Below are 23314 nucleotides of genomic sequence, written 5' to 3' on the forward strand. Positions count from 1 at the left end.
AAATGGAGAGGGACATTACAATGTCATGTGACTGGACAATAAACCTGCAGCTTAACTTTAATGACAATAGGGCTCAGTAACTGCATATGGGGAGGAATAATCCCAGCTTCATATAGGAAAATCACAGGCTCTAAAGAATTACTTCCTGGTAACTAAATCTTAAACAACACTAGGAAACTAGTGTTCTAGTGCTTTGTAACTAAAGAATCCAATGAGACAAATAAAGGATTAGAAGTGTCACAACAGGGCTATCTTGAATACCTGAATGGGAGAAAGTTTTTCATCTTTGTGTCAGTAATAAGTGGTTGGTGTGATGCACTCCAGAAACTGCCCTAACATATTAAACAGAATGTGTATATGACACTAATGGCTAAACATTTCAAAACAAATCTGTTCTGAAATTCTCTTACCGGATCATTAGCTACATGACATTTTCCTTTCCAATGTTTTTATACTTCAGACTGAAGCAACAAGTTGAAAAAATAGTAATAAAACATATATCCAAACACCTTTTGAGGCAATTATAAGACAAGTTCTACTGTAAGGAGATCACATTGCAGAAAGTGAAACCACAGCCATATAACTTGTCAAATGGTTCATATATAGACTGGAACAAAGCTATGGACAGGACTCAACTCTCTGCCACTCCAACTTGAGCTACTACTGACACAAATCCTCCCATTCCCATCATAGAGCAAAACATGCTTTCACACAAATACTTACTTTGCTGGATTTCTAGAACCCAGAGTCCAATAATGTGATAATATCTTTTTTTCATGAGGTAGTGACTTCTTTGCCTGAAAAAATGTGTGATGCTCTACACAAGATTTCCAAAGATTTTTGCATGCTCTGTAATTTAACATGTTGAAGGCAACAATATGCTCTCTGGATTCATTCTGTAACAGTAGGGAACACCATGTTTCAACATATACAAGTAGATGAAACAGTAAACAAGATCATAAAAAAACAAGAATTATTTAAGCTTAAACATAAAAAATACATTGTGGCAAACAAACAAACAAACAAAAAACCAGCATACAGTAGATTTTGAGCTGGAGATGGCCAAAATACCTCTATGACTATTTGAAATTAAAAACTGCAAAATGTGCACTTTAAAAGTTCATGAAATGTTAATAAAATATTTAAGTCTAGAGCAGTAAAGATTTTGTATATATGAGTATCATGGTATACTGATAAATATATTCTCAGGTTTCCAGTCAGATTTTGACCTCTTAAGACAAACAAAATTCTTTAAAACATTCAATTAAGGGTGCAATGTCAAAAGAAAAAAACCCTCATTCTTTGAATTCAAACTCTTCATGTAAGGCTTCAATTCAATAATGTTCTTTCAAGTGCCATAATATGCAAAATGCATATTCTTTTCATTCTTTCAGAAAAAACTGAAGATGTTAACAGAGATCTTTCTTTGGGAAAGAAAATACTTCTGATGGGACTGGAGCTGCTGCTACTGCTGTTGAAATCCACTCCTGCTTGGATGATAATGTGAGGCCACAATGAGGAGGTTCAGAGCAGAATACAGGCAATATAAAACTTGCGTTCTCGATGCAAACTCTCACGAGTAACTTCAGTGCCAAAGTGCCAGTGAAACTGAGTGCAACACAATTGTGCCATCAATGTTTATCCCAAGAGTTTTGTACAAGAGAAAGCTTTGGTTAGTTAATCTAGTTATTGATGCAAAGAAAGTGGAATGAGAGCAACGCAAAAAGTAGAAAATAAAGGTAACATGAGACCTGAGACAATTGCCAGCATAGCTCAGCACACCAGTGAAAAAACAAGTTTTTCATCACTCATCTTTTCTAGCTCCTCTAAATTATGACTAATTTTGTCATCTCAACATATAATTAGACAGGCAACCTTTTGCTGGTTCACAGCAACAATCCTGTTGGGAAATAACTACAAACCATTTTGGCTGGTATAGTCAATCTGTTTTTCTTGTGTATTTTTTATTTCTAGGCAGCCTTTTACAATTGACACGTATCTGAGACCAAGCCGGCTTTTGCAAATCACTTCATGTCTAGTCCAGAGAATCTGCAGCTTTTAAGAAAAACAGTGACACTCTCAAGAGAAAAAAAATTTCCTCTTGATTTTACATAAGTACTGAAAAACATTTAACTGATTACAGTCTTTAAGGAACGTTTTCCATATATCTATTAAAGCATTTAAAACATATTTTCTTTTCAAGATGTGGGTTTGTTATTTGAGTCTCTTGCATATTGGAAACAATTTGTCAGTTCACCACAATTGCTTCTAAGTAGTTACACAAAACAAAGCAGGAAAGCATAGCAAATCTTAACTCAGTATTTCTTGAAATATATGAAGCACACATCACAAAGGTTTAATGACAAATGCTATTTCTGACATACTCCCTGTTGGTTGAATCCCACTTGAAGGGTTTTACTACTCCAGGAGACAAATAAAAGTAAGTGTATAGATATTTTTGTTGGCCTGAAGTACTGGCCTTTCAATTGCCACAAAAATTATTTTATTCAAACATCTCAATTATACTGAAAGACTATAGTATAAATATAAGGAACTAAGTACATCTAATATTATCTTTTTAAATTTAGGTTTGTTAGCAGCAATTAATTTTGTTTTTTACAAGTGTGCTTTTCTGTTGTCACAGAACCTTCTTAGCAGCCTTTAAGTTTCTAAGGCTGAAAGTTTCAACATGGATTTAAGCTAGGAAAAATATTTTGAGAAGTTTCATAAATATTTATTCAATTTTTAGACTAAAATAATCTTTTGTTAATTACAATCTGCTTCACTAACAGGCCACCTTGCAAGTTATGCTGTTAAATCTGTGTATTTTTTTAAAGGGGAGGAGAGTTCTAGTGGGATCCCAGGACATAATGCCCATTATACTTCTCAAGTCAAGTTCTAAAAGAATGGCATTTTCATGATTATCAAGAAATGAGGGTTAGAGAAATTTGAGGTAAAGGGAACAATTCTACGTAACTAAAGTCTTTTGCTTGTCCAGCATATGGAAGAATTTCTCCATCAGTTGTATGCCTACTCACTCCATTAACAGAAAATCTGAAAATATCTAGAGCATAAAAAGCAAAGATATATTTTAGTATGCAACAAATGAAGTTGTTTTAAGCATTAGGTAAGCACATTGAAAATAAAATTTCATTTCTGAAAGGTACAAAATGTTGCCTTTAAACAGCATAGTTCCTATTCCTACCTTAAATCCTCCACCCTTCATTAAGCCTACATGTCATGAGCTTCTCTAGCATCAGACATTCACTGATTCATCAGTCTTGCTCCCCAGTCCTTATTTGGCTCTTCAGTAGAAAAAGAAATACTGCATACTCCTAATCAAGTAGCTGATCAACAGACCAGAGCAGGGGGAGGGTAAAAGAGAAGGTGAGTAGAACGGAAAGAGTGAGAAAAGGTAAGTTGTTTTTTTCAGAAAAGGTGCATAAGGAAAGAAAAATGGAGTAAATGAAATAAGGAGAACAAATCAATGAAATATGGGACATATCCCAGGGGACTGCAAATCCATTGCCTTTGAGAACTTTCTGTAGATTTTTGAATCTACATACGACATATAAAATATAAAAGAGGTTCTATAGCACTCTTGTCCTCTTTAGTCAAACCTTGCCTAAGAATATACAGTATCTGCTCTGTTTTCCCCACACTCTTTCATCTCTTTTACTTTCAGATTCATTTACCTATTTGCTTCTGTCTTTCCAAGCAAAAAAGTGATCATTTTGAAAACTGACACCAATGCAGTCATCTGTCCTCGCACACCCCTCAAGCATCCCACTATTCTGGTGAAACCCCTCGGACTCCACTCCCCTCTCTCCCTCTGCACGGCACCAGCAAGCTTTTCCAAGCAATACCACCAGAGCACTGCACACTTGATGCCCTAAATTTCAAACAAAGCCGGCTGACAAGGATGGATGTATCCACAGATTCAGTGGCACACCTGGTCTGCTTTTTCACATGAACTGAGGAGGAGTAAAAAGGTCATGCAGCTGGCCTTACTTTTCTTACAGTTCTGTAGCTCTTTAAGCATGACACTGCATGCATTACTGTCATCTCTGGAGGTTATGAAACAAAGAACTATGATCACTTAAGAGAAGGTAAGCTAAAAGAATTAAGAGCCTTGAACTGTCATCATTTATCAGATGTTTGATTGAACAAATTAAGATTGCTGCTCTCTTCAAAAGTGACACAGGTCTCCAGAGACAAAAATTCTACTTTTGACAGCAGCCAAGTCTTTATATAATGAACACACATATTTTACATCAAGTCCACAGATAGTTCTATATTGACACTTTATTTTTCCATATTACAAAATCATTGTGAATACACTCATTTTCAGAGAATCAGAATGGTTTGGGTTGAAAGGGACTAAAAATCATTGAGTTCCAAGCCCTGGAAACTGCTGTCTGAAAGCCTGCACTTATCTGTATATTTGAAAATATTTAGATTTTAAAATTACTATTTATCAGTGAATTTTTAATCCTCAAACTCAGGAGAGAAGTTACTACTTGCAAGTGTTTACACTCACAATTGAGTAGAATGGTCTATCAACCACTCATTTCTTCATGCAGTGAAATATAAATGAACAGACTGACATGTCTGCATATAAAAAACATATTTTGAAACTTACAGCTAGTAAAAAAACCTTAAAATCACCCTACTGTGTGTAAGGACACACCCTGTGCATGCTATGTGTGTGTGCAAGCACAAGTGCAGTAACACTAAATCTGGAAACTAACTCTTTTTATACATGAATCCTGAAATGTAACATATACATACTTGCACACTCCTCAAATTTCAAAGAGCCCACCAAAATGGGAAAAAAGAAGGATACACAGAAAAGAAAAAAGAAGAAAACATTTTCCTTTTGGGTAAAAAAAAGGCCTCCTTAGAAATCTGTGTTCAGCAGACCTTCTAATCTATGTGGATCAAGAGGTGGTCTTGTAACACAGTTCCTATAAATTTAAGAGCTTGTGTACTACCAGAAAGAACCTCCATGAACTTTAGGTACAAGTTAACATTTACCTTTTACTAAGTTTTGTCCTCAATTGAACTAAAATATTTATACATCTGCTGATCACTAGTTTCTGAGAAGTTGTTTTTTTCTGTCATATTAAATAATGTATGCTCTTTGTAAAAAATATTTTTTTCATATTGTGGTAGCACAATAATAATCAGTAATCAAGATTTCCTTCCCCATTAAATAGACTAATATTTCAATTGTTCTTCAAAGAGCACAAAGCAACCAACAGAAGCCATCTCTTAACAGTTGAAAAATTTTATATGCGCTTTATCAACTCTCTTCATATAATTTGCCAACTCCTAAAGCCCTCCATGTTACACACAGCAGCAGGTGGGCTATTTCCTTTTTCAACCTCATGTTTTCCATCTGCAAAGCTCTCCTTTCCTCCAGGAACCTTGCTTTCTTCCTGAGCTCTGAGCCGCATAAGCTGAAGGGACCTCACAAACTCCCCCTAGATGGGACAAGCAGTTTAGTAGATTCACTGCATTAGGGAACTCTACAGGGCAGGGAGAGCAACAAGGGAAAGAGCAGAAGATGCTGGTGAGAAAGGGGAAATATGCTGTTAATAGATATTGGAGAAAGGACGGAGATCTGCATTTACCCAAAGACCCCAAGAGAAAAGAAGCCTCTATGGGAAAGATACACTCCAACAGACTGAAAGTGGAGGGATTCAGTGTTGGAAAAGAAATAATAAAAGGGAAAAAAGAGAGGGAATAAGCAGACAAGAATAGCAAGACCAAGTTAACGAAAGAGTTTCAAAGGCACACTATCCCAACAGAGCCTTTTGATCAGCAGTTTGTAGGTTACATTCAATATAAAATATTGAATATTGACACTAGAGCAAAAAAATATTAGAGGACTACTTACATGTTTTTGCCGTTGTTGTATAAAAAACTTTTTCCTTTTAAAGGAAATTTTTAAAATGTTCACCCTAAAAGACAGAAACAGGCCATGAAATACCGAGCAATGTTTAGAGTGATAAAACAATGAAAAATAATATTGTGTACAGTAAGCCTGAAAGATTAGAGCTGTAAAATATTCAATGAATAATATGCAGCCATCTCTTGTGTTGAGTGTCAAATAAATGTCCTCGTTTAATCTTTAAATAGTTCACAGCAGTTCTCTCCCACCAAATCTATTCTTGCAGCAAAAAACTCGATGACATCTTCTACACTAAGCTGCACAAATGTTAAATGTGTCAACTTTTGTATAACTTTAGAGTCATATGACAACTGTGACTAAAGGAACAAAATTGAAGACCCTAATGACATGACAAGGTTGGTCTTACAACAACTGAAACTTTGCAGAGGCATTGCAGAATTCGTTTCATAAGGTGAAAGATATAATGTATTTGTCTTAATCACTAAACAAAATCTCTAGATAAAATCATCATTTTAGAAGGATGAAAACTGTAGGAAAAAGTGTTAATATACTTTTCACTTCATTAACATTGCTATGTAATTTATGTGGTAATTTTAGAACTGAACACATCTTTTTAAATATACACAGCGTGAATACATATTTTCTAAGGTAAAGATTACAACTGAAATTGGTGTTCAAGCAATTTTCATTTTAATTATACACTTATCAGTTTTTCTAAATTAAACAAACTTCCACCCACCTGCACACCTTCCCACAGCAAAATAAGATTTGTCTAAAATACCTAAATTTTCTCTGCAATAGTTCTACTTCAGTAACTGAAAACCTGCATTTTTGGACAAAGAAATCTCTGTTCTATGGTCAGCTGGAATCTTACAGAGGCCTTTAGGAAACCTATTTAAGGTTTGATCAAGTCATATTTGCCTGAAAAAAAATCATGAAAGGGTTTTGTAGGTTTACTGCTAAAAGTCTCATAATATTTTCGAGAACGGATGTTTCACAGGATGTTAGATATCAGGTATGAACTTTGTTGAAAGTCCTCTCAGTTTGGCACAGTTTTTGCATTACTCTCATTAAGTGCGATGGCATAAAAACTCATTCCCAACTGCTCATGGGAGAGGCACTTGAGTTATAGAGCAACATCCTTCATGGATACAGGAGAATATATTTGCCAGTTACTAACAAGAATATTAATGGAATTACCTATCCCTCTTTCTGCACAAGAGGTGGAAAACAATGCCATCTTCAGAAAATGCTTTTCTCCATCAATTACAGAACCACAAAGAAACAGGTATTTCAACACTATTCTTCAACAAGACAAACTGATGTGAAAATTAATGGAAAATTGAAATCATTTGCACCTCTCCTGTTAGGTCAACTATTAAAATACTTGTGTCATTTGACTTGTACCTCAAAGATCAGTGATCTGCATTGCTCATCTAAAAGCTCTTGATTCTGAATATCTGACAAGTCAGAAATTTTCAGTTGTATTTCCTGAGCTGCAAGTACCAAAACTCCCTCAATCGCTCTCCACTACCTCCCGCTTTTTCTTGAAAAACCCCAAAACAAGCAAACAAAAAACTACCAAAACTCCATCAAAACCAAAACAGCCCCCATGATTCAGTGCATGACCACATAATCACTTCAAGCCAAATCAGAGCATTAAGTATCTTTATTTTGACATTCTCCTAAATAGAATACCCCTCTCAATTCCATTCATTCTTCTTAAAGTACAACTAAACCTACTTAGTTCAGGCATGAAGAACACTTGATACTCTGACATTTTCATTTAACAATAACTAAAAATCATTTGCAATGTTATGCCCACAAACTGACTGAATGTTCACACCTAGAAAATAAAAATCTAGGAGATTAAGGTGTCAAAGCACTTAGACTTAACAAGTTCTTGAAGATGCCATATCCAAAAATTATATTAATAGAATGCAGTTACTAGTCTTATAACTGGCAGTTCAGTGGCCCTTTTCTCTCACCAATAATCTGTTCAGTGACAGATATGCATACTCACAAATTGTGAGTATTGCAGATATGCAACACTCACAAATCATTAAATTTCATGGTTTATTTAAAAAGCACTCACTAGTTGTAGCATATTAAGAATGATAGATCTTTTGGGTCCCATCTTCCTATCATTCACAAGCATCAAAATAGATTTGTCACTCCGTGGGCCACAGAATCACTAATTTTTGATTAAACTGGCAGTCCTGTCCTAGAACTTAGTACTAACAGCTGGTACTTGTGACTTGAAGCAAAGAGAAAGTTTCTTTACCTGTAAACCCTATACTTTGCCACTGAAAAAAGATTCTGTCCAATTTGCTATGCAAGATACTTGTTTTCCAAGTTTTAACTAGCAATGTATTATGCATTCCTCAACCAGTTTCTCTGAAATTTTCAAAGCAGTGAAATGGCATACACAAAATAGCATTTACTACCTAACTTCAGTTGCTGCTGTATTTGTATGTTTTTGCCATTAATATTTACTTGGAAAATTTGGAAATTACCACATAACTGTTAAGCACCCTTGAGAATAACTCTGCAGAGTGCACAAAATACTGCATTAAATACAAAGCTATTTTTTAAACCTATCTTGACTTGCATTGTCGCTGACTGATCAGTCAGCTCTTTACGTAGGTTGCTTTGATTGAAAAGCATCTTTTTGCCAAGGCAGAGCTCTCTCACTGCCTCTGTTCCTGAAAACTTTTGGGCCCCTTTGACTACTACCATATGGCATAGTTGTATTGTTGTCATCCACTGCAGAGTATTTTACTTAAAATTTTGGAAAGAGTGCTTCGATGGTGTTTGCTGCCACCTTGAGTTCTAACTTGTTAATGGTGAAGTTTGCACAGTCCATAGGAAAAACCACTTGATACAAATGGTGTTACATAAAGAGCCTAAATAAATACTACTTCAGGCATTACAGAAATACATCCTGCTTTGAGATATAAAATAAAAGTGAGAATTCAAACTACAAATACATCCCAAGCAACCACTCTGGTGGTTTTCAGTGTTTGCTTGTTTTGGTGGGATCAGGGAATGGACACCATTCCTGCACAAAGAATTATGATTAACTCAAACAAGATGCCAGAAATAAAATATCAAAAAGTTAGCCCCTGTGTAGGGAGATTTTGCTTCCAAGATGAAATGAAATTTTTAGAGAGAGAGAGAGAGAGAAGCAGAGAGAAAGTGAGTGAGTAGGAAAGCTTGGAACAACTGCATGAGCTGTCAGCTTAAAATATTACTGCCTAAACCTCATATTTTAGAGTAGGAATTATTTGAACTGAAAAACCTGTGGGTTTTACTTCCCTCAATTTTTTCTGTAAATGAGAATAGGCTTTTGTGAAAAATGTTTTAGCATCTGTGTTTTATTCCTCTGTGCTCTTCAGGAGTAAAAGTAGCATAGGAAGTTGTAGATTCCTCCTGTCCTGTGTGCTACAAACTATTTTTCCCTTCCTTAAAAAAATTCATAGTCACAGATTTTAAAATGCCATTACTTCTGTGATTTTCAGGAACAACTATTATCAATTCATATCTTACTTAGGTCAACTAAGTTGGCAGAACAACACTGGCAGAAGACAGAAAATGTTCCTCCAGCTGGCAGTTTTTAAAACCTGCAGAGGTTGAAAGAAGCTGAGAGACTGATGTATGAAAGAGAAACACTCAAGGCACAAAGATGAGAGTCAAGACTTCTATGCTTCAATGTGCATTAGAAATGGAAAAATACAAGCTTTCACTCTGCTGCTACATGAGAGCATTATTATTGACATGCATTTACCCCGGATGATTGCAGTACATCCCAGGGAGTTGAAATGCAACTCACAGCAAAGAAAAAAAATCCAGAGACCATGCAGTATATTTTCCCCTAGAATTTAAATTGAAACTGATTTTATTGTTCTTCTATAGGAAATAGCTGTTTGGCTGGGTTCATAAATGGAAGGATGGAATGACACTAGTATTTAAAGACTACAGCTAGGGAGTTTTTTTTATAATTAAGGGCCAAAAAGCAAGTACAACTCACTGGAATGTATTTTTCTCTCATGATTAAGAACACTGTACTATCTTACTGAAAAAGTTATCCAGAACAATTGTTACAAATTCAAAGAATTCACGTATAACATGACAAAGCTATAGTTTTATCAAGCATAAAAAAAAAAATTCATACTTCATTTAAAAATGAAAGACTGGAAAAAATTTCTTTCTGATCCAATCCAAAAACCTTAAGGAAATGCCTGACCTCCATATAACTTCTTATTCAGGTTATAATTTTAGTATGATATAGCTAATAAAGCCCAAAAGCACTTTAAAAAAATTATAGCTTATGTAACTTCTCATGTCATTCACATCAGAGTTCCTGTGCACATTATTTCTTTGCAGAGGTTATTTTCTACAGCACAATCATGCATTCTAATGTTTTATGTATCAGAGAATGTGAAGGTTTCTCACCTGCTTGTTAATGTTATACACCCATATTTGATGACATTTAAAAATATCTAAATTGTATTATCTTACTTCCTGTAAATCTGAAACTCCAAAAACCTCATTTTACATTTCTACTCCAAGAAGTGTCTTCTTGCTGAATGCCACGTTAAAAAGTTCAGACTGAACTTAATTCAGACTGAATTAGGGGCTGAACTTTAATAGCAATACTGATTGGTTTTGTTTTTAAAGAGACATATTGAGCACAACAGCAGCAAATCTCTAAGACCACAAGGTCCTCATAATGTACTCATACCTGTATGTAAATTAACTTGATCAGGACTTCACACAGTGCAAGGACTTCAAAAGTCTTAAAGATTTAAAAACCTAGGTAAGTTTTTGTTTTTATCTAAGCACAAGAAAATAATACAATACTCCATAAAGAACAAATATGTGTATTGTAGGCTTCTTTGGAAAAAATGTGAAAGCAAATGGATGTAAAATTGAAAAAACTGGACACATTTCTTTACAATACAGGAATTTACCAGGGATAGAAGCTTGTACAGATGAGTTTTCTATATACAGCAATCCCACTGGATGCAATCCCAATCATAAGATCTAGATTATGGAGATCCTAAAAAAGAAAAATACTGTAAGAACACAGATGCAGTTTGTGTCATTCACATTATCTACTAATAAATTTATTTTTCACACTTTCTATACCTAAATTGCTACGCTTGAGGAATAAAATCAATGACATTTTTGAGTTTTGATTTTTGCGCATGTCTTTCCTTTGATGTTATCTATTACACATTCTAAATATTATTCATTCATAAAAGTTGTGACATTCATTCTACTACCCAGGATGTTCCTTAGGTCTGCATCAAGAGTAAATTTGCAAGTCTAACCTTATTTAATTCAGGAAAGAAGTCGAAATACTTCCAAAGATTAGTCAGGTAAATGTCACAGAATTTTGGGAACTGAACAAAAATTGCCTGATTACATGCCGTTAAAAAAGGAGAGGAAATAATTCCTTACTTTTTCCTAAAAGGTCTTACCAAGAAAGACTGCACAGGAGGTGACCATAATTTCACATATGAGAATATGTTGGAGAAATACACATGAACATTTCATATAATAAATTAAATCCATTATTAACTAAACCAAAAGCTGTGCATTAGCTTAACACATGCAACTGGGAAAAAAAAATCAGAATTTTACAATCCTTTCTAGGTACTGAGATACTCAAGAGAAAACATATAAGCAAAGATTTGAGTTTAAAAAAACCCCAAAAACAAAAAGGCAGAGAGGAGGATGCTGGATGGTCATTTTGAGCCTAAAGCCAGACCGATGTTAAAGAAGTTACAAATCTTGGCTTCCCAGTTCTTATGATCAATACACACTAATGTGTCATTACACAGATTTCTAAACAGACCTAAATGTATACATCAATCCACACGTAAGTAGAATCCATCGTTTCAAATATCAGCTTTGACTCAAAAGCAGTTTCAGATTGTTTTTAAAGGACAGCCAATGGTAACAGATTAAAGCCTTCAGTAGCGCAGCTGCTCCTCTAGATGGTACTCTGGGCTCAATTAATATATGGCTTTCCTCCATGTCCAATCCCAAGTTCTTTATATTAGTAAGGTATGGGAAAATATAACAGGTAGCATGTGCTCTGGCAATACTGTGGAAAGTCTATAATAAATCCTTTAAAAACAGTTGAATAGAAGTGTGATTCAGGCCCATGAATGAGTGAAGTCCAGCCTAATTTGCAAAGCATAATACAGGAATCCAGAAGTGACATCCCTGTATTTAAATACTTGGGAAAAACACTGAGGTATTCAGGAGATTAAGTGCCTGCAGTTTAGCTGCTTCTGCCATGATATGGCCAACCTAAAGCAGGGTAGAAAATTGTATTATTAGCACTCTGAGCTTACACTAGGGTCCTGCTTTTAAAAATCAATACTGTGAAGAAAAAACAGCTTTTAAAGTAAAACCTTAGAATCAACATGTTTAAGTAGAAGCAAAGGATTATCTAAAACACTTGATGGGGATTAATTAGGCTAAACTACTCTATTTTCTCCAGAAGCTTTGTCAGAACAAAGTTCATTCCTTACCCTCCTCTGCACCAGCCCAAACCACTAAGCTCCCATGTTATTTGTTACTATGAATTCTTTTGTATTAGGCCTAAGAAACACAAAATCAAGATGCTGGAATAGCATAAAGAGAGGGTCTCTTTAACGAAAAATTATATTGATGTACAGTTATTTCACTTTCATAGCATGCTGTTAAATTGCATAAGAAAGAAATAACATGCATATTTTTATTAAAAAACAGGTAACATGAAGAAGATAATAATAAAAAGTTGTAAAGAAAAGTTATAAAAAATTGTCATGCGAGGCATCTAGCTACTTAAGTACTGACTCATATTTGATTTAATTTACAATTACTATTTTTATTTTTGTAGATATGGAAATAATATTGATTCAAAAAATTTCCTATCTTCAACTCTCTGAGTAAAAATGAAAGATAAGTTAACAGCAGATTAATTACTGAGCAGAGGGGATAGTGGTCCAGAGTGAAAAGGAGATTAGAAATTCAAGAAATATCAATATAGTTTTAAGATATTGAATTCACTCTCTTGAGTCTCCCCTACCACTATCACATATTTTATTATTTTAGCAGTTCAGATTTTTCATCAGAAAAAAAGCAAAAGTGTTTGCAGATGAAAACTGAGCTCAGATTGAAGTTGCATGTTTAGTAAGTTGCTAAAAAAAAGGCTCACACTTATATTAAATATTTAACTTTGTATCATAAAACAAAAAAAATAAGGAAGCTATACATCCATCTGCTCTTCAAGAAACATTATCCAAGAGTATCCCACTCTCAACCACCAGTACAGGAGCACCAGCTTCTTTGGGCCATTAGTATAAAAGCCAGGTGTTACCTGGTTCTTCTGCCATACACAATCTAAGAGGAACAAGATCATCAGAATCCACAGAGATAAACCCTTTCACAGAGACACAGTTTAATTAGCCCCTGCTAAATCTGTCAAGGCACTGGGATGTGACAAAACTGGAAGGATGATTTAAAAGCGGTACTGAGAGGGGGGAGGATACCAGGAGGCACTGTAAACATCCCTGCCAGAGCAGGGGCAGGACATAGTAGCCTCTGAAGAAGCAGCTTATAAACCTTCACTGAAAACTTCTTACAGGGAGCAAGGCCAACCTCATGTTGGTTGAGAGGTTTGCCTCATGGCATTCAATCCAAACAGGGACTTGCAACTGATGTTTTAGAAGGACAAAACTTCAGAGACAACCAACTAAACCCTGACTGATGACTTCCCTTCTCAGCTTCAGGTCATTTACAGGTAGAGGATTTCCTGGTTTAGAAGCTTCTTTTATGTTTAATGGACTCCAGTGACTGCCTGACTGTTCGTGATAGCTATTTCACCTTGAGCATCCATTAAATCAGAAGTAACCCTTACAGTTCAACTGCAGCATTGTGGGAAAAGTTCCTTTACTTAAACCTGTCTCTTTTTGGGTAGACTGAAGATCTTGTTGGCTATTCATATTCTCCATGCTGTTCACCTGCTACAGAAGGCTTTTCCTTTAAACATTCAGGATTGTTATCCTTCTCTGTACTTTTCTTTTTCCCTTACCTACTCTGAGATAAGGAAGGGAGAGGAAGAATGAAGATCAACATTCAAATGATATTGAAACTCAATTTGAAAGGTGGCATGATATTTTCTGGTTTGGGTTCTATTTCCTTCCTCTCAGCTTCTAAACATCTAGATGTCTAGTTCAATGACTAGAAAAAACAGATCCCTTCAAATATTTCATCCTTAAAAAATGAATTTTGATAAAACTATTATTTTGAATTGAAACAGTAGCAAAATTGTCTGCAGTGAAATTTCATTTAGCTGAAAATGTCTGAATCCAATCTATTATCACTGCTGGCACTGGGAAAACCACTACTGACACCCTGCATGCAGTTCAGCAGCCTGCAGCTCAGGAAGGATAATGGAAATTGGAAGAGCTTTCAGAAACAACATCCTGTCAATATTAAGAGACTGGTCACAGTCTAGAGTGGAAATCTTAGCACTCAAGTTGGCTTATCAAAATACTAGGCTATAATAGAAGTTAAAAGGCAAATATCCAATCAAGTTAAGTGAATATAGTGATCTCCAGTGTAACACTAAGAACTTCTTCAATAAAGTAGAAAGGTGACAAATAACCTAATGGACAGACTATACAAAGTCAGATTTAATAATTTCCCTTTCTTTCTACTTTTCTCCATTATTAAAAAAAGTGTCTACCTTTTGAGCACTGTATTTCATGAATATGAATCTAATTGCAGTGGCTTCATACAGAAGCACTTTAAGAATTTCTAGAAATTCAATGCAACACTCACTTATTTGTGGCAGCATAAAGAAAAACAAGAAAAAAATATGCTGAAGGAAGCAAATGACTCATTCTATTCCTTCCTCATCATTAAAGAAATTTATCAATTTTTCATACTAACTCTTAGTGTCAGGATTATTAAAAAACCTCAAAAATGTTAGGAAAACTAGAAGTCATCTTCACTTATGAAATCAATTATCTGTAGTACACTTCCTTTGGTTTTTACACTTCAAGTCCTATACAAAAACAATTTACTATTACACAGAAGCACAAAAGGTAACTTGCACCCTAGAATGCCAATAAAAAAGCATTTTGGGGATTCACTTCAGATGAATAGTGTAGCCAAAAAATTAAATTGCAGTAGACAATGAAATACTAAGACATGTTTCTTATCAATAAACACCCTGTATTTAAAGAATTCAAACACATTTTTACTGGTCATCACTCATGCTGTTAAATACTTAGATTTAGCCTGGAATCAAGAAATACAGGAATTTAAACGTGAAAAACCCTCTATAATCTTAACACTAAAGAAATTAGTGCTAGAAATTCAGAGAAATTAACCTCACAAAACGCCTGCCAACTAATAGCACTAAACAGAGCATTTCATTTTCTTTCATGCTAAGACACTCAGAAACCTTTGTAAAATTATTAAGTAAAATATATTTATTTTATATATATATATATATTTTATCTTAATATATATCTTTATATATATAGTTTATATATATATATATATATATAGTTTATCTTAAAAATACTTTATTACACTTTGAGGAGCTCTAGCTTATTTGGTTGAAATTCTAGCACCCATGTCATACATAAATTATTGAAAAATTACCCAGCTCTCCCTAAAAATAGAGATGATAAAGTCAGTACTTAAATATTACTTTTTTTTTTACTGCTATTAATTAATGTAAAAAAAACCCACGTAAATTTACTTTCCAAAGGAAAAATTACAATGTAAACATACTCTACCACTGTGCAATTCCACTCCATAGAATTCAAGTGTTCTTGCTATATTTATATAGCAGGACTCTGCTTCAGATTGCTTGAGGCCACTAGAAGAAGGGAAAAAGTAATAAATTTGAGCCACAGACAAGTCAAAAGTAAAAGATATTATATCATATTTATTCCAAAAGCATAAAACCAGAAGAATGCTGAAGTCCAGTGTCCCAGAAATAACCCTACATTAAGTAGTGCCACAATTTATTTACTGGTGAATACCCTGCTAAAGTACTCCCAAAAAATTAAGTGAATTATGTGTGATTTTATTACCTTAGCCACTCTGGACTAGCTATTTTTAGAAAAATCTTTGTTATCTGTTATATTTAAAGGGATGAGGAAACAATTCCCCTATAAAATCTGACATTTTTAATAAGAAGCTGTATCTGTAAATACTGTGCATTTCATAGTCTCTCAGAAAGTAGTCATGTAGAAGAAAGATAAGAAGCACAAATGCACTAATAAAATAAAGGAGAGAGAACAGACTAAAAGTTAAATATATGAAACACACCAAGGAAAAGCCATCTGAGTTAACCTAAAATCTGTAAGTCCTAAAATATTTTTTTCTCCTGCAGATAAGACATTAAAATCATAAAAGCATTTGACCTTCGCGTCTTCAAGAAAGCTTCTATAAGTACAGGTAAAAACAACTCTTTGCTAAGTAAGCTTCCAAAACAACATGCATAAAATTACATTAATCAAATGCAATTTAGGTACAACCTGCAAAAAGTTGACATAATATTGAGTTATGTTAAGAACTACAGCCTCTATTACTCCTAATTAACATCTCTCTTTTTAAATGCAAAGCCATCCAAATACAATGCCCTGAAACAGTCACTCTCTAGGAAATCTTACATCATGCTGCAGAGAACTGAAAGCTACCTTGAACTGGAAAGCCATGGCCAGTGTGGCTTGAGGATGCCATAACATCAGGAAAAAAGAGAGCAAAGATAAAGAAAACTTCTGTTTGTCATAATACTGAGCTAAACTGGTTTCTCAGATCTACATGTATACTGAGTTTTGTCAGCTTGATTCTGAAAATCTTTAGTAGACCCTGTATCAGTGTGTCAGAAAATTAGAGAAACAAACCAATGTAAAATGGCCATTTTGTTATATAAAAGTATGCTGAATATGTTTGCAAAAGTACATTGCTGTCATTTTAAATATTTTGATCAAGTACTTTGTTCAGAAGGTCTGCTGCACACTAACAAGATATGCCTGCAAATTTTAATTCTCAATTTGTATACACCAGACCAGTCATGCTTTGTGTCTTGAAGGGCCAACAAGTATCTCAGCACAGACTTAGGTTTTTTACTCGTTGTTACACTCTCCTACTCAATTAGAGGTGAAATGAAACCTTCAGGTCCCTAAGCAGATGGTAATTATTCTGTGAGATAAACAGGCAAGAGGAAACTGGTCTTGATGTTCCAATTTTTACAGTTGTTGATGCCCAAGGACTAGTGAACCTCATCTGGAATATAAGCATCTTATTTGGTTTCAAATGCATCCTTCTCTTCAAACTGATGGCTGGATCTAGCAAGCACTATGAAAACCTTACCAATTTGGACGATATCTGCATCCTAAGATCTCAGGCTGCTTATGTTACTCAGCAAAACACAGCAGGAAAACCACATTAGAACCAACTATATACAAAAAAATCCCCCTATGGGATGAACATAGAAGGAAAATTTCTGAAGCTACACAAGTGCAATATGACAATAAACTGCTTTCTTAACAGCTACATACTGTCCACTGAACAGTGTTACATGGAGTTGTTCAGGGAATACTTCCTCAGATTTTGAAAAGCAACATAAGACCTAGGTAACAAAAACTTTTCATTGAGTTACAGCACATAAGACATAACTTCTCAAGTCTGTATTTCAGCAATTCAAGCCTTTTTATTTTCCTTTGTGAAAGTTTCCCAAAGCATAGACACTAAAGAATGAAAAAAGGATAGGTGTTTATAGAGTTGGCTTTGAAACCCTGTAATATAAGAATACCAATTTCAAAGCTATAATAACTTACAGATAACCTATAGAGTTTACAGCAATATTTTTTATTCCAGATTAGCAGAAATTTCATTCCAAAGGAACAATGTTCTCTCAAAGGTAAAAAAGTGAATTCTTCCTTTCCATCTTTCTTTCCTAGCAGCTCTGGTGAACACCCGAACCATTCTTGTCAAGTATGCTCTTGGCACTGATGTAGTCAAATTCACGTCTGAGACACAGGAATGCCAAAGGAGTATGCAAGAAATACTGTCAGGATATACAATAATTTGTCTGCCTCTCCTCGCACTCTGAAGTAAATTGGCCTCAAGAGCTAAGTTTTTAAAGACGTCTTAAAACAATAAAAAAAAATTTCAAGTCCAATTTACTCAGTATTTTTATTCAGACCTTCAATTACCAACATCTCTGTTAATTCCAATACAGATGTTAAACTTCTCAACCATCAAGGCTTCTTCACCCCAAAGACACTCAATGAAAGCACTGATATCACTGAAAGAACACAGAGAAGAAAGGTGTCTTTCCAACAGCCCCCAGCACACCTTAGTCTGGACCAATGCTAACTTCTGATCTTTACTCTGCAGTTTTATATCTCTTGCTACCACAGCCCTAAATAACTGAGCTCAACCCAGCCAAACCAAGACTCTTCAGAAACTTCCCTCAGTGGTCTCCAAGATGACTGCTTCCAAAAGACAAGCAGTTTTATTCATTCCTGTCTAAAAACTTCCCCTTAAAAAACTACTGAGCCTACTGGAAACTGCAAATTAATTTGGAAGGAGTAGAAAGAAGCATCAGCTATTGTGTGCCTGAACATGGACTGTTTGGAAAGCAGCCCAGATTAGTATCTCCAACAGAAAGGACAGCTGGAGTTTAGAGTTCAGCGGTTATCTTCTTTTGCCCCAAAAATGACAAGGCCTGTGCTGGATGGCTAGGAACCACACGTGAAGTTCAGAACTACTCACTACACCCACTAGCAGTAAAGAAACCAGAGGAAAAAATAAGAGTATTGAAAGATGAGAAAAAGGCAGCTGAGGGACATTAGGAAGACATGAAAATGGAAATATTTCAGGGTATAAATCAAAGAAACTAAGAGAGCAGGGAATTAGCTCTCCCGCAGTTAAGATACAGACAGAGAAAACAAGTCTACAGAGATTTGGATTTCATTTGCTCCCAGACAATTTCTTAGATTGGTCTATTTGCATTCCGCTTGCAAGTATCTGATCAGCACCACTAATTCCAAAGCTGCAGTCTTACAAGAGACAAATCAGCAGGGTCAGAAAAAATAATTAGCAGTGCACTGACTGGAATAATCTGTTGCAGCCTTTGTATTAAACTCAGGAGAGGGGAGTGAAAGCACAAAGTTAATTGAAGTGGTTTATGGTTATGGCATTTCTTGGAGTTTTTTCCCACATATATAGACAAAAAAAATATGTAGAATTTGAAAAATGATCAAATGTTCTTCATGCAGCAAACTCCTCAAACATCTGGTATAGTGCTCTAGATTGTTGACTTTAATAATATTTAAGGCTAACTAATCTCCTGGAGGTTATAACTAGAAATTTATTTAAATGTTTCAACACATTAGCATCACACTCTGAATATAATTAATCTAGCATCTCTATGATAAACCAGAGTATTTCATTTAACAGCTACATAAAATACTGTTGTAATGAAACTAGTAAGAACTCAAGTCTTCCTTTTGACATCTTTTTTTTTTTCTTTAAAAGCTCAAGAGGTGAGAGAGAACTACAAGTTCACATTACCTGTGTTGCTCATGTAGCGTTTCTACTTTGGTAAGAAAATCTTTGTTCTGCTCCGGTATAAAGTTGTAATTTGAAAGATATCCTGAGCAATGCACTGAAGCATTATAGTCTCCAAGTTGTGCTGTTAAAAAACAAGAAACACATATACAAAGTTTTCATAGTTAATTGGATTTTTGTTTAGAAGAAATTCCTTCTCATTAAAACGCATACACATATGGGAAAATGCAGAAATTACCAATTATTTCCCAACAGACAAGAAATGTTGAACATTGGGAACTGTATGACCTCAGCGAGGTAAGACTTTTTTCAAAATACACTTACCATAACTATAATCTCAGGCACTGAATGACTCAGTACTTTATTTAGTTACTTATGTAGCCTCACTTTTGCATCACAACCTGTAACAGCACCAGACAGATGTCATGTGCTGTGCTGACACACACATGCTGCACTGTAACATCAGAGAACACCAAATTACTTCAGTAAGAGATGGCAAATGAAACCAGTTTGACACATTTACTTGACTAGAACATATTAGAAGTTTTCAACAAGATCTGTCACTTAAAAAGCATCCACTCTTCCCAAATTCAGGTGGAAATCGCTCTACTACCAACTATAACACTGTCCTAGAAATTGAGCTGTGAATTCTGTTAAGTTAACAGAAAGAGTGAAATAACTGCCGATTGACACATAACATTACCAAGCTGCTAAAAAAAGTAAATAACTATAACCTGTGCTAACCTTCTTTTTCATAAGGAGTATAGAATAGTGGTTATAAAGCCCTAAAGTTTCCCAGAAGTTATTGGTATGCTTTGCAAATTAACACAAAAAAAAGTAACTGATAGGCTGCAAACAATTCAGCATCAAAAGCTCCTCAACTAAATCAAAGTTCAAGAGCACACTTTTAGGATATACTATCAATTATATTAACACTATTTTCCAGAATTTTTTTTAAAAAAATACAAAATAGATATTTAAGTGATTCAAGTTGAGGGGCATGAGAGGCACATCAGAAATAACTTACACATAGTAATTATATAGGATCTGTAATGCAGGGGATCACTAATATTTGCCACATATATATATTCAAATTGCATGATTTATATGGTCCAGAAAATGGAACTACAATGATACAGTACAATTCCTAGGGAAATGCTGTCCAAAGCTAATAAAGTTGCACACCTAATTGTCTGCATCAAGAGAAATATTTTAAAAAGGGAAGGATAAAGAGAAAGTAATTTACTTTAAATGCAGAAAGTCTTGCCTACTTAGTTCTTTCTTTTAAAAGGTAGCCTAAACTTTAAATTAATTAGCAAATGGCAGGCAAAGGACTAAATATTTTCCATGAGAGCCAAAAAACGTATTTGAACATTACTGTAAAATTTATCTGAAGAATAACAAAAAAACAAGAACAAATAAAAACAAACCAAAACAAAAAAAAAATCACCAAATCAACCAAGACAGACAATGCAGAAGTATCATAAGGAACTGATTTTAGAAATATCTCTATATTGATAAAAGTCCAAGCGTGACAATGTTAAGTCTAAGGCAACAACAATAAAAGTCAAAATTCAAATCTTTTAGAAATAAGTAGTATGCTAATAACAGTGTAAAATAAAACTCACAATTTCACAATTACAGTAGTTGACGGAGGATCCCTTCCTTTGCTAGTCATTAACACAACCCATCTTTTCTATGAAACAATCTACATCTTTAAGGTTTGCTGCAGCCAGTTTGAATTCCAATCTTGCCAGTGGGAAAAGAGCAGATTACCAGAAATAAGATAACGTCGTTTTCTACTTCAATTTTGTTTGCAATAGGAAAAGATATTGTTACTGTAATTTTATGTTCTCTAAAAGGGGCAACTGTTATTCCTCCATACATTATGAGGTAGTCTTCTTTCTGATCTTCTAAATAGGCAACTGGGTTTTTTTCCTCTTGCTACTAGCTACCTGAGGCCTTGCCAACAAGGGGAGCAATTTAGCTTCTCCAACTCCCTAGCCAGCTGTTGCAGTAGAAGAGAAACATCTTGCTAGACTAATGATCTTGTGTAAAATTTAATTATCCAAGCAGGAAAAAAAGTTAGGACATATCGAGATGCCAGCAAGAATAATAACCCATGATGCTTCTATCTCTTTACTGGTTTTCTCCAGAAGAGAAAAGAAGGGCAAAAAATATTAAAGACCTATTTCTAATCTGAGTTTCTCCTGACATAGTTTCTGCTCTGATCATGAGACAACAGATACTAACTCAATGAAGATAGAGTATAAAAATAATATTTTAACCTTTCTCCATTCTAGACCACTGTTGCTCTTTAATTTATTATAACTGGCAAACAATATAGAGCAAAGTGAGAGAAAGTGGAACCAAGGATGAGTCAAAAAACAAACAAACCCTGATATTTGAATATCAGAATACCATATTTTAGAGTTATATATCGAATTTGAAAAGCTTTAAAGGAAGGAATGTGATGAACCATTAATTTAGAAGGACATATTCAGTAAAACCAGAGTATTTATTTTTAATTTCTAGTAAAAGAAGATTCAATAGCCAAGTAGCCATGCCAAAACACTAGTTCTACAAACTTTCAATAAAGAAAGAGCTTATAAGTGCTTGAAACACAAGTCTTGAGATCATATATGTTTACAAAGCATAGGATCTTTCTATGCCTTATAGAAGACTAAAGAAGTCATATATTCTTCATACTTTTTTCAAAAGTAATTTGTTCAGATATCCTTGAAGGTGCAGATGACATTGTTCTCTAATTCTACAGACTTTGCTTGTAAATAATAAGGAAAATAATTGCATCCAAAGTAATAGCACCAGAACCTATTTCTGCACATGGGCATTTCAAGTAACTTCACATACAAGAAGGGAAATGCATGAATAGCTCATTGACTAACCATGATGAGAAATCAGTTATAGATCATACGGACAAACTGACCCAAAGGAATGCCTACAAAAGCTAGTCTTTACAAACTGGTTAAATATCAAATTTCCATAGACCTGAGAAGTGTACCAGAAAATAATCAAGCAGGTTCATATTGAATTTGTAACTTTTCTGCAATTTTAATATTTTAGGTCACATGAATAAAGCACAAAAGTGAATTGAGTTTCCTGTTTAAAAAAAGGATAACTACATATAAAGATAAGGTTCAGAGGGCAACAGAATAAACAAACCACAGGAAGAGTCTCGCATATAAATTGTAAAATCCCCCACATATAAAACTGCAGTCCAGGATTAAAACATAGAAATCACAGGATCATATGACTGGCCTCCAAATCAAGACAGCAATAATGACTCACATTCCTGAGATGAGGGTGAAATGTAGTATTAAAGGTTAATGATTAATTTATCTTCATATGAACACTGAGGTACAAAAAGAAAAGATACTTAATCTATACAGTTCAATCAGTTTAGAAATTTTAAGTGATTGCTTCTTCGCACAAAAAGAGAACAGAAGAAAGATTAACTTCCTAGCATAAACTGTTACTGAATAGCAACTAAAAATTATTCAAATATTAAAATGTTTCTGGAATCATAAAACAATCTGCTACAGCAGAATTCAGTTTCAAAGAACCAGCATAAAAATGCAGAGACTTACTAAAGACAGACTAAAAGGCAAAAGGTAAAAAGGTACATTGGAATGATCAAAATGACACCATGTTGAAAATGATTTTGAGAGAGAAATTTCTAAAAGGACCAAAACCCTCAGAAGTGAATGTTGAGAGAAGGAAAGGTGTTTCAACAAGTGGAACCTGTATCCAGATAAGGATGTGAACATGAACACT

At 34.6% G+C, this 23314-nt stretch overlaps 1 protein-coding gene across 1 annotated transcript in view; it reads right to left on the reverse strand.

Moving 5' to 3' along the window:
* Window positions 1-719: 719 nt before the first annotated feature.
* LOC118700145 (tyrosine-protein phosphatase non-receptor type 3-like) overlaps window positions 720-23314 on the reverse strand; it is a 43001-nt gene continuing 20406 nt past the window's right edge. The window contains exons 7-11 of the mRNA XM_036404507.1: window positions 19523-19643; window positions 15725-15812; window positions 10891-10979; window positions 5903-5966; window positions 720-896 (exon numbers count right to left, since the gene is read on the reverse strand). Coding sequence (XP_036260400.1) covers window positions 720-896; window positions 5903-5966; window positions 10891-10979; window positions 15725-15812; window positions 19523-19643 — 539 coding nt within the window. The remainder of the gene's footprint in view (window positions 897-5902; window positions 5967-10890; window positions 10980-15724; window positions 15813-19522; window positions 19644-23314) is intronic.

Source organism: Molothrus ater, unplaced genomic scaffold (assembly GCF_012460135.2).
Source record: "Molothrus ater isolate BHLD 08-10-18 breed brown headed cowbird unplaced genomic scaffold, BPBGC_Mater_1.1 matUn_MA606, whole genome shotgun sequence".
NCBI classification, from domain to species: domain Eukaryota; kingdom Metazoa; phylum Chordata; class Aves; order Passeriformes; family Icteridae; genus Molothrus; species Molothrus ater.